The sequence below is a fragment of the Mus musculus genome, chromosome 7 (genome assembly GCF_000001635.26).
Source record: "Mus musculus strain C57BL/6J chromosome 7, GRCm38.p6 C57BL/6J".
NCBI classification, from domain to species: domain Eukaryota; kingdom Metazoa; phylum Chordata; class Mammalia; order Rodentia; family Muridae; genus Mus; species Mus musculus.
The window spans coordinates 99,475,597-99,491,666 of NC_000073.6; the positions used below are offsets into that span (position 1 = coordinate 99,475,597).

General features: G+C 46.0%; 1 protein-coding gene and 2 non-coding genes across 3 annotated transcripts; all 3 read right to left on the minus strand.

Annotated features, from left to right (window-relative positions):
- Nucleotides 1–2,299: 2,299 nt before the first annotated feature.
- On the minus strand, nt 2,300–8,113 carry Rps3 (ribosomal protein S3). The gene is made up of 7 exons (NM_012052.2): nt 7,996–8,113; nt 6,974–7,104; nt 6,665–6,758; nt 6,101–6,195; nt 4,280–4,467; nt 3,678–3,874; nt 2,300–3,355 (listed from the first exon to the last, which is right to left on the minus strand). The coding sequence occupies exons 1-6, from the start codon at nt 8,023–8,025 to the stop codon at nt 3,681–3,683; spliced, it is 732 nt and encodes a 243-aa protein (NP_036182.1). The 5' UTR covers nt 8,026–8,113; the 3' UTR covers nt 2,300–3,355; nt 3,678–3,680.
- Nucleotides 3,967–4,111, minus strand: Snord15b (small nucleolar RNA, C/D box 14B). Its single transcript, NR_002173.1, has one exon. It is a non-coding gene; the product is annotated as a small nucleolar RNA, C/D box 14B (small nucleolar RNA).
- Nucleotides 7,189–7,336, minus strand: Snord15a (small nucleolar RNA, C/D box 15A). Its single transcript, NR_002172.1, has one exon. It is a non-coding gene; the product is annotated as a small nucleolar RNA, C/D box 15A (small nucleolar RNA).
- Nucleotides 8,114–16,070: the final 7,957 nt, after the last annotated feature.

Consider the following 16,070-nt stretch of genomic DNA (forward strand, 5'->3'; position numbering starts at 1 on the left):
TAAATTGAAAAAAAAAATCCTTAAAAAAAAAAGAACATGTAAGAATGGGACAGCCTAGGACATGAACAATGGAATAGAGGCCATCACAGCACCCTTCCACTTCCTCCGTGCATTTCTTGGTATTGCACCATCCTTCATCTGGAAATGAAGGTGAGACTCACAATTTCTCTTCTTACTCATCATGGCAGGCAAACTGACAGGGAATCTCACTCATCTGACAGATGAGACGAATGTAGGGACACACACTACATTCACTTCAGCCCCAAGATGTTAGTGACACTAATCATCACACTGGCAAGGTCTTCAGTAGATATGAGCAATTAAGACAAAATATAAAATAAAATAAAATAAAATAAAATAAAATAAAAAGCCAAGATGGCTCAGCGGGTAAGGGTGCACTGCCACCCTAACAACCTGAGCCCAAGCCGGACATGGTGGCGCACGCCTTTAATCCCAGCACTTAGGAGGCAGAGGCAGGCCAGCCTGGTCTACAAAGTGAGTTCCAGGACAGCCAGGGCTACACAGAGAAACCCTGTCTCAAAAACCCAAAAAAAAAAAAAAAAAAAAAAAACCAACCAACCAAACAAAAACAAAAAAACAAAACAAAAAAAACCAACCTGAGCTCAGCCCCAGCCCCAGCAGGAACTAGGCTGCTGGCATAATTTTTACTAGAGAGAGGCCAGGACCCCAAGGATGCCAGGAAAAGTGCTTTATCACTGAGGTGCCACACATCGGTCATTGTAACTGATGTTCAATTGTGGAACAAAGTCTTTAACAAAAGTAGGAGCTACCAGTGTTTTCCACAACTACTGAGTACCAATCAGTGCAGGCGGCTAGAAGGTTCTCAACCTTCCTAATGCCCCCACCTCATTGTGGTGATGACCCCATCCATTGAATTACTCCATTGCAACTTTATATTGTTTCTACCCTATGAACCCTAACGTAGATGTCTGATATGCAACCCCATGAGAGGGTCCTTTGTTCCTAAGGAGGTTGTGACCCACAGCCTGAGAGCCACGGGGCTAAGAGCCTATTGCAGACTTGAAGTCTGGAACTGGTATTCACTTCCATCCCAGCTCAGCTCGGGAGCATTTTTATTTGAGGGAGTGGTCACTTAGGACATTAGTTCCAGACTCTGTAGTGAATCCCAGTAAAACTTGGATGGAGAGCTTGTCTCAAAAGACAACAGTAGGGGATTGGGGGTTGATCATTGTAACAGTGTATCATTTGTATCAAGAACAACCCATCTCAGTCAGGAGGGAGAGGATGGCAAGTTCAAGGTGTCCCAGGTGACAGCCATAGCCTATCTACATGGGTAGCTTATCAGCCACCAGGATGTATCATCTAACATAGCAGTGACACCCTCCGTGGACAACTGCCCAGCCTGAGTCTATCATAGATCCCCAGGACTGCAGTTTTATTTGTAATTAGAGGGCTTGAGAACAGTTGACATTCCCAGCTTTGGGTCTGATGTTAAGGTAAACCCTCAGAGAAATAGACAAGCTCCCTTAGACAGTGAAGATGCTCAATGTTACTAGTGGCCTAGGGGGTTAAAGTCACCTCAAAACAAAGATGATTTTAGCATCAAAAGGTAATAGCCCCAAGGAAGAAAAAAATGTATTGAAAAAAAAATGATCACAGGTAGGTGGACCTGAGTTGCTGGCCAGTCACGCACCCCCACCCCACCGCCCCAAAGTACCTACAACACTTCAGTACTGATCTCACGCTGCCAACATGTTCCAAGTTCAAGTCCTGTATTTTGGTTTTCCCTTCCCAGCCCTGAGATTCCTGCTGGCTTAGAGGGGTAAGATTCCCTACTTGGTCCTCTATAGCAATGCTGTGATACAGTGACACCTCCTGGGAAAGAAGCAAACACCATCTCACAGGCTGACTTTTTTTTTGGTTTTCATACAGGATTTGTGTGTAGACCAGGCTAGCCTCAAACTCAGAAATCCGCCTACCTCTGCCTCCCAAGTGCTGGGATTAAAGGTGTGTGCCACCACCGCCCTGCCAGGCTGAACTTTTAAATATCTAATAGAATATATACAACTGATGTGCCAGACCAGACTTAACTAAGCATGCTCAAAGGCCTTGCTTTTGTGGCCCCAAAAAGGTAGGGTTTCAGTTGTGTGTGAACATCAATTAGACAGGTGCTAGGGATCTAACTTTGGGTTCTCTGGAAGAGGAACCAATTTTTTTTCATGAGGTCTCATAAAGCACACTCTACCAGAGTCCAGTAAATAATTAGCTGTGCCAGTGTCTAGAAACCTCAGATGTCAAATAATTGCATACTCATGAGTTTAATCAACCAGATGAAGGTTGCACACTTTATTCATAATACCCTGAGGCAGAGGCCAGCCAGGGCTACACATTAACACTTTCTAAAAAGGTACATCTGTACTCATCATGTAGAGTTGGTTAACAGGTTGTGGACATGGTCAGTGTGCACCCAACTTAAGTAACTTAAGTCCTTACCCCACGTAAAGCTACGTAGGTGAAGACAATGAGAGAAAGCCTTTGAGCACCAGCCAGGCTACAACCGGGCTGACAGCTTCACTCTCACCAAACAGAAAAGAATTCCCAAGCTATCATTCATTCCCCACAAAACACACCAACAGTAAATGCTTCCAAAATGAATTTTCCAAAACAGCGTCTAAGTACAGGACTTAGAAATATATGGATCGCCAGAGGCAGGTGGATTTCTGAGTTCAAGGCCAGCCTGGTCTACATACAGAGTGGGTTCCAGGACAGCCAGGGCTACAGAGAAACCCTGTTTTGAAAAACAAACAAAACAGAAATACATGGATCCTTAAAACATATGGACAGGCTTTACATTTCAAACTCCCAAGCTCAAAATGGCAGTAGAAACTCCCTTTTTATCTTGGGATGCTGAGCGGCTGTGTTGCCATACTCTCTCCTGCAGGGCTGTGTGCATGACAAACCAGCACACATGCTTTCATAGGAAGCACCTAACTCGCTGGGCCATCTGCTTTCATTCTAGAGAAAAAAAAAAAAAAAAAAAAAAGCAAGAAAGACTACTCCAGGCCAGAGACACAGCAGTCTTACTCTGTCTTATGTGTGCTTACTATGTCCAAGCACCTGGGTTCCATCAAGAGCACCAAAACCAAACTGCTCTTCTAACCCTCAATTGTTCAACACAGGGTCACCAACTTCATGACTTCTCTGGTCAGCTCTGCTCATGCCCTCCAGCTTAAACCAACAGAATAAGCATGGCTCCATAGACAACATAACTCAGTTGAATACTGGACACAATCCAGTCAGGCCTTGTCTTTGTTCAAGATTTTATTAAATGTCTTTATTTTATTAAATGCCTCCAGATGCAGCTGCCAAGACCCTGAAACCAAATAAAATAACAATGGTAAGAGAAATGCACCTGCGTGCCTTCATTTACTCCACTCCCACTCAGCCTGCCTTAATACAACCCAGTACAAAGGCTTGATACTACCTTCACCAATGCCCACAAGAGGAGCTGGAAACTCTTGAGCAAAGACATCGAACTAAGTGGGTATTCACCCACTGACCGACTTGTCAATCGGACACCACATCCCAACTTGTATTCTCCCACATTAAGCTAAAATAACCCTATTCACAAACTGAAACATCAGAGGAAAGACCAGTAAAAGCAGTTTGACCTGGGAAGGTCACTGCAGACATACCTGTTATGCTGTAGGCACTGGCTGGGGCATGGCTGGTGGCTCTGGCTTCCCACCCTTCTGTTCGGAGATGGGGGTCGTGGGCAGGATTTCATCTTTAGGTTCCACGATGCTCACATGATCAGGCAGAGGCTTCTTGGGACCAATCTTACCACTTGGGTCCCAGGGCAGCATGATCTTCACTTTGATGCCCAGCACACCTAGAAGACGCCAGGGTTAGGAGTGAGCTGGCATTTCTCCACCACAGAGGATGTCGGGGAAAGCATCTATCCAAAAGCACTGAGCGCTGTTCCCTTCTCAGACAAATGCCTCTAAATCAATCAGTGCGCAGGACACTTTTGCCAAGGGAACCATGTACAGCACCACAGAACATGGCACTGACAGGGACCAAGAGCAAGACGTGGCCATTCTGACTCGTCATCGTGTCATCACTGAAGGGCACAGAAGGCTATGTCTAACAACTGATATGACCATTTCAACAATGCTACTTTTCCCAGCCCCTGAAGTGAATCCACAACTCCTCCTGAACATAAGTCTATAGAAATGCCACTCTCTGCCCTAGGCATTCCTAGCTACCCAGTTCTTAAAGGGACTCAGCTACTTACCCTGTCTGAGGAGCACATGGCGCACAGCTGTGTCGACATAGTAGTTAACAGGGTCTCCACTGTGAATCATCAGACCATCCACAAACTTCATGGACTTGGCCCTCTGTCCTCGGAGCTTCCCAGACACCACAACCTCGCAGCCCTTGGCCCCACTCTCCATAATGAACCGAAGCACACCATAGCAGGCCCTTTGGAAGACAAGATTCATCTGGTATTACCAAAGACACAACCTGCCTATTTGGTTTTCACATTAACAACTCTCCAATGGTAGACAGAAGAAACAACCAGTTATACCAGAACAGCCATTCACTGACCAAATGCTTTCCAGCCTTGGCCTGCATACTAGAATCACCTCTAGAAAATTTTATACCCCCATGCCCAGGTCCTTCTCTAAGCCAGTTATCTGGGCTGGCCAAACTCAAAGAGAGGCATGTTTTTACATCTCTTACTAGTTAAACTATTACCATGCAGCATGCACATGACGTGACTGCATGGAGGCCAGGAGACAACTAGAGTCAGTTTCCTTCCTTTAGACACCAAACCCAGGCTGTCAGGCTCAACTTTGTCTGGTGGCCAAGGACCTTTGCTGTCAGGACAAGGTTGCAGAAGATCCACCACACTGTCTTGAGAGCTATGGATTAAAGGTGTGCAATACCACAAGCCACACCTGGCAGGAATATGCATTTTTTGAGAAGTACACAAAACTCTCGTAAGTGCAGGCCATGGGAGGCCCCTCCACCTCCAGAATCCACCCCACCAGGAAACCTAAGCATTAATAGCACCAAAAAACCCTTTTGCCTATACAACACTAGAAAGCTAGGAGTGGTGGCCCACACCTTTAATCCCAGCACTAGGGAGGCAGAGGAAGGAGGATCTGAGTTCGAGGCCAGCCTGGCCTAAGGTCACAGAGAAACAAAATCCGGTTAAAGCCAGGTGTAGTGGCACACACCTTAATTTCAGCAAGCAACCTGACTTGGAGGTCAGCTAGGCTATACAGTGAGACCCTGACTCTCAACAAAGAACCAAATTGGCCTTCTCAACATCTAATCCTTATAACAAAGGCAAGGTTGTACAACTCCTGAAACAATGTCAGGCCCCTTACCTGATCGTTACATCACTTCTCAGTGCCATAAAATTTACAGGAAACGTTGGGTTTTTGAGAGGGCCTCCCCTGAGACTAGCCTCTGTTTTGAGGCTAAGGCTGGCTTTGGAGCTTTGCATTGCTGATTTTCTACCTCCAGTGCGAAGATTGGGGGGTAGGCATTATGAACCCTGGCCAATTGCTAGTGTAAATGTCTTTCCCTTTAGAACTGCTATCTCTATATCCACACAGTGAATGCATTAGTTAGTAGAGCTGCATGACTTCTAGCTTGTTTTGAAACCTGCACTGCCAAAGCTACAACTCCCAACCAGATACTCCTCCCAGGTACAGTAACAGGCAGGATGCTTTCCTGCTCACCTATCAAGGGTCCTTGCTAAACCTCACAAAGCGGATGCCCCTCCCTGTTATGATTCTATCTACTCGTTTCATTCTCAACATACCCACAGCATTCCCTCGTCAGAGCACTGACCATTTTTTCGGGGCTCATCCCACAGCCCAGGCTGGTCCTCCCAGTGCTGGCATACAGGCATGTGTCACCAACAATAGGTCCTTCATCCACCAGCCTACTACTAGCCTAGTTAGCCTAACTAGGTTCAGTGGGGGGATGGGCTACACCACCAGAGACTAGATGATTCTGTCAATCAAGTTATTTGCTAACAAAAATGCTAGCACACACTAATCCACAGGAGGGCATGACCATCAAGTCTCAGGACACTCACCTTCGAACCGCAAGCCCTCCAAGGAGTTTGTAGCGTAGAGACTCTGCCTGGGCAATGGCACACAGACCTCTTGTGGCCACTTTCTCTGCATAAAGCTTTAAAGAAAGCAAAGTACATTCCTGTCACTCACCCATCTTCAATTAAGCCATTGTAATATCCCTTAGATACTCAAGTACCACGACTACCCACACAAGGCAGCGATGAAGGCTGAATCGCCCTTCTACTCTGGTTCCTCACAACCACACTAAGGATAGCCAGTCACCCATGCATTATTTCTACATTCGACCACCAGAATATCATACTGTTTGTGGTTTAAGACAGGGTCTCACTACAGCAGCCCTGACTAGCTCTGCCCCGCCGTCATCCTGCCTTCTGCGTGCCAGGACAAGAATATGGGCCCCCGCCATGCATGGCAATCGCTCTGCTTTTAAGGAAATTTTGGCAGAGCATCAAGTACCTGTGACTGTCACTGGCCATGTCAGGTTTTCAGAAGTACAATTCTATAGCAGAAGCCACATCCCAACTCAGTCTAAAACCCCCGGGAGATAAAGCAGAGGAACTCACCTCTACGCTGCCTTCAGGGAAGCCAAAGCGCTTCTGGACAACTGCGGTCAACTCTCTGATCCGACGACCCTTCTCCCCAAGAACATTCTGTGTCCTGTAGAGGGGAAGCGCAACCATTTACTCAAGATCCCACCTGCCGCCCACCACAACGCCAGCACACACGTTAAATGGAAGGTAAGTTCTTCCCAAATGCAGTTCTAACAAAGCAGTTACACCCACTGAGGCCAGATTTACTGCTTGGTTGGCCCAAGTTTACACAGCATCTCAGTACACACAGTATTTACAGGTGACAATCAATGGTATTTCTACCTGGTGGCTAAAATAATGATTTCTGTCCTGGTTGGTGTAACTCGGACTTCAACTCCAGAGTAGCCATCTTCAGCCAGCTCCCGAGTGAGAAATTCATTCAGCTCAGCTTTGAAGATGCCATCAGCTACAAACTGAACCAAAGGAAACAAGTTACCTCTGAGGTGAAGACAGGGTTAGTCAGAGCAAGCCCAATGGCCCTACAGAAAAGCAGCAACCCTTCTCAGACAAATGCCTCTTGGTCATCTTTAGGAAGTTTCTTTTGACCACAGTGCTTTCAGCTGTGCCACAGAACGCAGCATAGTGAGGCATCTTGGACAAAGACAACACTTCCTACTCAGACTCGTCATCACCTCTTCATCGAAGGGCTCTACGGCATAATCTACACCCAAGAGACAAAGAAAAATCTGTCTCCAAGTAGCACATGTACAGCTGGGACTGTAAGTTGTACCTCGGATAGGAGAGGAATCCTGACTCAAAACAGGTTTATCATCTGTGTGCATAAGCACAAACGACAGACCATCTATTTCTAAACCTGGCAACCTGCACACTTTTCCCCCATGAAATGATAACCACAGGGACGCTGCAGCTCCGGGTCCCGAGTGAACACGGCAGCAGTCAGTAAGTAGGCTTTCAACTATGGCCACTTGCAGGATCACGCGACTAAGAGAAGGGACTGCTAAACTTCACTTACTAAAGAAACTGGACTAGATCTGATGGCACACGCCCTCTAACTGTGCCACAGGATTACTATTATGGAGACCAAGAAACGCTCAAAGGTGTCTAGTCCGGAACTGGAGGCGCCCGGTGTTCGAGTCGGTCCAGAACTCGAGGAGTTTGTCCCTCCCTTGCCCAGGCACACAGCACTCGCCCGGCTCCGGCCCAATACACAATCTACGGCCATCCGAGGCTCGAAGAGACGGCAGGCGGCCCCAGACGCTCCACAGGACTGATCACGGAGCCACAGGCCTCCCTGGCACTTGTAGAACCCGCGGCGGACTCCCGAACCGGGCCCAGACGCTTACCTTCCTCTTCTTGGAAATCTGCACCGCCATCTTGCAGCCGCGCGCCGCTGAAAGGAAAGGAAGTGGCTCGCGGGCGGAAGTAGGTATATAGGGCGGGAGCAATGACGCCGCGCAGCGCGGCGACCCTTGCAAGTGTTCATGGGAAATGAAGTTTTGCATGGGAAATGAAGTTTTGCGTCTAAAACGGCGTAGGGGGGGTGTAACCTAGCAACCTGTAATGTAGGCGGAACAGGAAGTAGACATCTAGTTCCGGTCTGAAAGTGCTCTGTACTCAGCAAGCTTGGGGTTCCAGCACTAACGAAGTAGAGGGTCACAAGTTTAAGGTCATCATTGACTACATAGCGAATTCGAGGCCAGCTTGGCCTTTATGAGTTTCTGACTCAAAAGTAAAAACGTAAATAAATAAAAAATTTGAAAAGAGCAACCTTCAGACTAGAGGTGCAAACCACAGGCATAAGCACACACTAACAGATTTTACCACCTTCACGTTCACGCTAATGAAAACTTTCATTGAAATGTATTTAGAGGACCAGCTGGATGGCTCAGTAAGTTACAGAGTGAGTGGGACAGTAGAAAACCATGGCTGCGTATACATATATGCAAGCATAAAACACATGCGTGCGCACATGCACACAGATTTAATATTATTACAAAGGTAAACCCTGATCCATGAGATGGGCTTATTTGTAGGATTTCTGGTAGTGAGCACCTCCACTAGAACCTGTGGGAAAAAAAAATTTTATTTTTTGGTTGTTTTGTTTTGTTTTGTTTTTCCGAGACAGGAACTTTTTTGACTCGCAGCAGGGTGGAATACCAGCAGCAGGGGCTTGTCAAAATAATAAAGCACCAGGGCTTCGGGGACAGACTGTTGAATAGTATAAATCTAGGCCATAGGACCTTCCCTTCACACAGACCCTGATGTCCACACAAGCAAAAGTTCATTGCCCAGAGGCAGAACCTGCTGATATAACTTGTACTGCAGTGTGTGGCTCACTTCACACTGGAAACACGGGAGTCTGTTTCACCCTGTATTAATCCCACGGAACAAAAGTAAAAACTATTACTTAAACTCTTTTAGACAAATTAAGCAAGTTTTATTTTCTATCAGACAGGGCTATCTCCCTAAAGTGGAGTTTTAAAGAATAGCATCAAACATAGAAGTGGAATTTATATAACTCAAAATTTCTAAGACTAGGTGGTTTCCAAGGGAAGAGAGATTTCCAGGGGAATGTTGGCTACACAGGAACTTGGCAGAACATCTTATCAGGGTGGAAGTCAGGGTATAATGGAGTATGGAACATGTCAAATTCCAGAAAATGGGTTGACGACAGGATCAAACCCAAGTGTTACAGAAAACAGGAATGAACTTATTTTGACCTTGTAACAAGATGGCTTCTAATCATGGGACAGAGTCAGACTGGTCTGTCACCTGATGAAGCTGTTTCTCCATTTCTAGTGCACCACAGCCATGGCTGCCTTCTTATAACTATCTCCTTGTATCTGAAGACCTGTGCCAGCTACCCTGATGGCCGTGCTCAGAAAATTCAATGATGCCTCTCACACTAAAATCATGACTCAGGGCTGGAGAGATGGCTCAGTGGTTAGAAACACTGGCTTGCCTACCAGAAGACCCATGTTCAACTCCCAGTCCTACATGGCAGCTTACAACTGTGACTCCAGTTTCAGGTGCTCTGATACCCTTACACAGATATGCATGCAAGCAAAACACCAGCACGCATGAAATAAAAGTAAATACCTTTTTAAAAATGACTCTGCTGTTTATACTCAGGATGTCAATACTGATGGAGGGCACCTGACCTTGAGTGCTGAAGTCACAGCGGCCAGTCTCTGCCCTAGGTAAATTCCAGGGGTTCACAGTCTTATACACTTTCTCTCTTTCTTTCTTTCTTTCTTTCTTTCTTTCTTTCTTTCTTTCTTTCTTTCTTTTTTCTTTTCTTTTCTTTTTTTTTTTTTTTGAGACAGGGTTTCTCTCTGTAGCCCTGGCTGTCCTGAAACTCACTCTGTAGACCAGGCTGGCCTTGAACTCAGAAATCTGCCTGTCTCTGCCTCCCGAATGCTGGGATTAAAGGCGTGCACCACCACGCCTGGCTTCTACCTTAATTTTTGAAGTAGGGCCTCTTACTGAACCCGGGACTCTCCATTCCAGTTAGGCCTGCTGGCCATCAAGCTCCTAAAATCTTCCTGTCTCCACCTCCAAGGCTGAGGTAACTAACAGGCTTGTGTGACCATTACCCCACTTTACATGAGGGCTCCATGTATTTGAGCAGGACACTATAGTGGCAGGAGAATGTGAGAGGCAAAGTGAAGCAGGAACCTCTGAACTGAGCAAGGTGGCTCATGCCTGTAAGCTTGAAGTAGAATAAGGTAGGAAAACAGTTATTAGCTATTTGTCTAGAGACTCACTTAGTGACTTACTCAAAGCACTGCTTGTACTGCCTGTCTAGCAAGCATGACGTCATTTGCTACCTGGAATAAAATGATGTGGAGAAATCGCTGGGCCAATGGGTTACTGTGCTTAACTTGCTAACTGTCAAGTATGCTTCTGTGGAATCCTGCTTGCATTCCTGCCCCACCTTGTGTTTTAGGGTATAAAATGAGAATGCAAAGTAGACCAGGGAATCAAAGCTTTTCAGGGTCTCTCCTGGCTTCTGTCTATCTGGTGGCATCTCTCTTCCACTCTCGTTGGTATCAGAGGGCTTATTCCAGAACAATTCCCACAATAATCTAACATTTGGGAGGTGGAGCCAGGAGGATCAGGAGTTCAAGATTGTCCTTGGCTACAGGTGGAATGTCAAGGCCAGGCAGGGCTGCACCAGACATTGCTACAAAAATAAAACAAAACAATAGGAGAGGTGGCTCAGTGGTTAAGAGAACTGACTGAACTTTCAGAGGTCCTGAGTTCAATTCCCAGCAACCACATGGTGGTTCACAACCATCTGTAATGGGATCTGATACCCTCTTCTGGTGTGTCTGAAGATAGATACAGTGTACTCATGTACACTAAATAAATAATGAGAGAGAGGGGGAGAGAGAGAGAGATATGCATGGTGGCAAATGCCTTTAATCCCAGTACTTGGGTGGCAGAAATGGGATCTGGTGAGTTCAAGGCCATTTGGGACTACATAGTGAATTTCAGGACAGCAAAGTTACATAGTGAGACCCTGTCTCTCTCTCCCTCCCTCTCTGTCTCTCTCCCTCTCCCTCCCCCCTCTGTGTTAGAGACAGAGACAGAGAGAGCAACAGAGAGAGAGAAAGACAGAGAGAGACTTTAACCCAAATACTCACTCCTTATTCTTAGCAGCCAGTCTCCTTTTTAGTTAGTCCCTTGTCCCCTTCCCAAATAGATGATGATCCAGGCAAGAACTGTTCCCATCCTATAACCCTGCACCCCTTTTCTTCCCTACCAGCTTAATAACCTCCCCTCCACTTATTCTCTGCCATCCTTTTGGTGATCTCCCCTCATTCTGGCTCTTTGCTCCCAGATCAACATGGCACTCCCTTCTAGTTTGTGCCTCTTCTAGATGTTTCCGCAGCATCCTGTGTGCCCCCATCACACCCCTGGAGCTTTCATGGGGTGGCCAGAGCAGAGCTAAGTTTGTCTGAGGGTTTCTATTGCCGTGATGAAACACTGTGACCAAAGGCAAGTTGGGGGGAGGAGGTTTATTTGCTTACATTTCCAGGACTGGAACTCAACAGGGCAGGAACCTAGAGCTGATGCAGAGGCCATGACACTTGCTCCTCATGGATTGATCAGCCTCCTCTCCTATAGAACCAAGGACCACCAGCCCAGGGATAGCACCCCCACATCAATCACCTTCTAAGAAAATGTTTTACAGACTGGATCTTATAGAGCTCTCTCTCTCTCTCTCTCTCCCTCTCTCTCTCTCTCTCTCTCTCCTTTTTTGAGACAGGGTTTCTCTGTATAGCCCTGGCTGTTCTGGAACTCACTCTGTAGACCAGGCTAACCTCGAACTCAGGAATCTGCCTGCCTCTGCCTCCTGAGTGCTGGGATCAAAGGCGTGCGCCACCATTGCCCAGCATGGAGACATTTTTCTCAGTTGAGGTTCCCTCCTTTCAGATATCTCTAGTTTGTGTGCCTAGTTGACATAAGACCAGCCGGGACACTGTTCAAATATGTTTTGCTTCTGCATTGCTTTGTGTGAGACTCCTGAATAAGCAAACTACTTGTGTTGGCTATTCCTGGTTGTCAACTTGAGTATATCTGGAAGGAACTACAATCTAGAAATGTAGGGCACACCTGTGATCCAGATCTTGAAGTTGGAAGACACAGGCTTCTGACCTGGATATTGACATTGACATTCTGATCCAGATCTTGAGGCATAGCGGCCATGAAAAGTTTAGGCCCAGGCAAGGTAGTACACGCCTTTAATCCCAGGAGATCTCTGAGTTCAAGGGCAGCCAGGAACAGAGTAAGTTCTAAATTCAGGCATGGTGGTACACACGTTTAATCTGGACCATACCTTATGCTGGAGGCCTACATAGGATAATGGAAGAAGGAAGGCTCTCTCTTCTTCTCCTGCTTGCACTTACTTGCCAGCACATCTGTTGGACCTACTTCTTCAGGATTCCAGCTTATGCAGAAGACCAGATCAAACACCTAGCTTTATGGAACTGAGAAACTACTGGATTCTTAGACGTCTCGTTGACAGCTGCCCATTGTTGGGTTAGTTGGACAGCAGACTGTAAGTCACTACAATAAATTCCCTTAATATATGAGACATTCCATAAGTTCTGTGACTCTACAGAATCCTGAGTAATAAATACACTATTTTATCTGAGGTTCAACTAAAGAACCAGGGGTGCTTGCCTAAACTGGAGGAAGACCTGCACCATGGAAGGATTATCTGTCCCTAGGAGAGCACCTAATAACCATGACCAGAAGCCACGGCATCATAGATAATCATTGATTACACTAAAATTGATCAGCACTCACTCAGAGCCTCAACTTGAATCTCTCACATGAAAAAAAGAACACCAAGATATTGCTTTGCTGGTTTTGCTTCATGGCTGAAGGGCTGACACTTCTAGAGATTTATTTATTTATTTATTTATTTATTTATTTATTTATTTAATGTATGTGAGTACACTGTAGCTGAATAGATGCTTGTGAACCATAATGTGGTTGCTGGGAATTGAATTTAGGACCTCTGCTCACTCCTGTCAGCCCCACTTGCTCCAGCCCTGTTCACTCTGGCCAAAGATTTATTTATTATTATAAATACACTGTAGCTGTCTTCAGACAGACACACCAGAAGAGGGCATTGGATCTCATTACAGATGGTTGTGAGCCACCATGTGGTTGCTGGGATTTGAACTCAGGTCCTTTGGAAGAGCAGTCAGTGTTCCTAACCCCTGAGCCATTTCTCCAGTCCAGAACTGGCACTTCTGAGTTCCTTACTTAAGGTAAAAATAAGCTCTGGGGTGTGCAAGGGTGAGGGAAGGAATGTCCTCACACTGTCAGTGGAGTATAAATCTGCATTGCCTTTTTTGCAGGGTAGATTGAGAGTTTCCACAAAAATGTAACCCTTAGACACCTTTTAGCCCAACTAAATAAATATATTCTGGTTTTCTCTCTCATAATTCTTTTGCTTCCATTTCTCCAGTGCAGGGATTATTGGCAAGCACCACCAAGCTTGACTCTAAGGAGCATCAAAACAAAACAGAACAGAACAACAACAAAGCCAGTCCTGTGCAGTTGGCAAGCTGGCTCAGCTAGTAAAGGCACTTACAGCCCAGTCCTTACAACCTGGGTTCAAACCCTGGAACCTACATAAACGTGGGAGGGAAGAACTGACTCAACACGATTGTCCTCTGATGGGTATGGCAAGGATTACAACTACTACTATTTCTCCTCCTCCTCCTCCCTCCCTCTCTCCCTCCCTCTCTTTCTCTATCTTACAAACACACACACACACACACACACACACACACACACACACACACACTACCACCAACAACAACCACAATAAAGTTAAAAATATCAATTTTGTTTACAACATGTGAGAAACTGAGTTTTTTACTTGGTTGAATTCCTGGGATCTCTTCTTGGTCTAGACAAGCCACTATAGAAGAACCAAGGAATATGACCAAGGGGAATCTGGGACTGTCCGCTGAGTCCTGGAGCTGGAGAGATGAGACCGCCCGAGCCCTTCCCCACTCCTCTTTTCTCTTATGAATCAATGTTTGGCTAGCTCAGAGAATGAATAAAGGTAAATTCAGTGATGTCAGCCCCTTGGCCTTATTCAGTTTTCCAGAACCAAATTGGCAGGAAGCCAGGGCACACAGTCAATTTATATCCTTGGATTTAAATGGATTTGGTTTAATAGATATGGATTTAAACCTTGCCTGGGGCCATCAGGAATGCCTTCCAAAGGGCTAGGTGGAACATGGCGATAAACCCTGGGACAGGTCGATTAGGAGCTCAAGGTCATTCTGGGCTATGCAGTGAGTTTAAGAACAGCCTCAAAAAAAGGGGGGGGGGGGACGACGACTGGAGAGATGGCTCAGTGGTTAAGAGCACTGGCTGCTTTTCCTAAGGTCCTGAGTCACAACCATCTGTAATGGGATTTGATGCCCTGTTCTGGTGTGTCTGAAGACAGCTAAAGTATACTCATATAAATAAAAAATAAATCTTAAAAAAAAAAGAGCGTGGTGGCGCATGCCTTTGATCCCAGCACTTGGGAGGCAGAGGCAGGCGAATTTCTGAGTTCGAGGCCAGCCTGGTCTACAAAGTGAGTTCCAGGACAGCCAGGGCTACACAGAGAAACCCTGCCTTGAAAAACCAAAAGAAAGAAAGAAAAAAAAAAAGAACAGCCTCAATTTAGTGAGACCATGTGTGTATATGTACATATATATATATTACATATATATATACACATATGTGTACACACACACACACACACACACACACACACATACATATATGTGAATGAGGTGTGGGTGAGGTGTACTGGAGGTGATGGGTGACTGACTACCAGGAAACTGTTAGATCTCAAATTCTAGGGCAAATGGCTAGGGTGCCTATTTAACATATCAAAGCAGCCCTGGTAGCAAGGCTTTCCCAGCATCCCTCAGTTACCTGTAACTTACCTGTTACAGGGTATGGCTGGCATACCTCAACACCTATCCTAAACTCTAGCCCTGGGGCTGGGCTGCCCTTCCCCCAGAGGCTCTTTCTTATATAAGCCAGCCATATGCCCAAGAGAATTGAACAACAGAGATTGGCTGGGAGAGAGAGGAAGAGGGAGGGGGAGGGGAAGCGGGAGGGGGGAGGGAGGGGAGGGGAGGGAGAGAGAGAGAGAGAGAGAGAGAGAGAGAGAGAGAGAGAGAGAGAAGGACTTTGGAGAAGTTCTAGCTTCTTTTGCTAACAGGCATAGATTTGGTGTGACACAGTGCTCAGTTGCGTACTTCTGGCTCCAGTTCTGTGACATGAGTTATCTCTGTCTCAGTCTCCACATCCAGAAAATCAGATAACAGTGTTAATGTGATATCACACATCATTGTGAAGTTACATGAATTAATACAAGCGAAGTGCTTAGTATATGGAATGTAGTAATAGTATAGGGCATTAGTTGGAATTATTATTCCTATTTGAGGTAGATACTGGGGTCACTGTAACCAGGAATAATAATAAACCTGACACAGCTTCTGCCTCCCAGGATCTATTGCTGCGGAGATACGTAAATAAATGTGGTAAGCATCCAAAGTGATACCATAGAGACAATGGGACTCTTAAGGGTACATGTAAAAAGTTGTTACAGGGTCTGGAATGGCAGCCCAGCCTCAGCAGTTAAGGACTCATACTGTTCTTCTAGAAGAACATCCCGATAGTATGCTTATATCAGGTGGCCCACAACTGCCTTAACTCCAGCTTGAGCAAACCCAACCCCCACCCTCTTCTGGCCTCAGAGGGTACATATACCCACATATTCCAAGTCCTGCATGACCTGGACGAAATGGCATAATAAGGTTTCCTGCCCCTGGGGCAGAGCCAGCAGGGCATGAGTCTCTACAAGTGTTGATGTTTGCTGGGG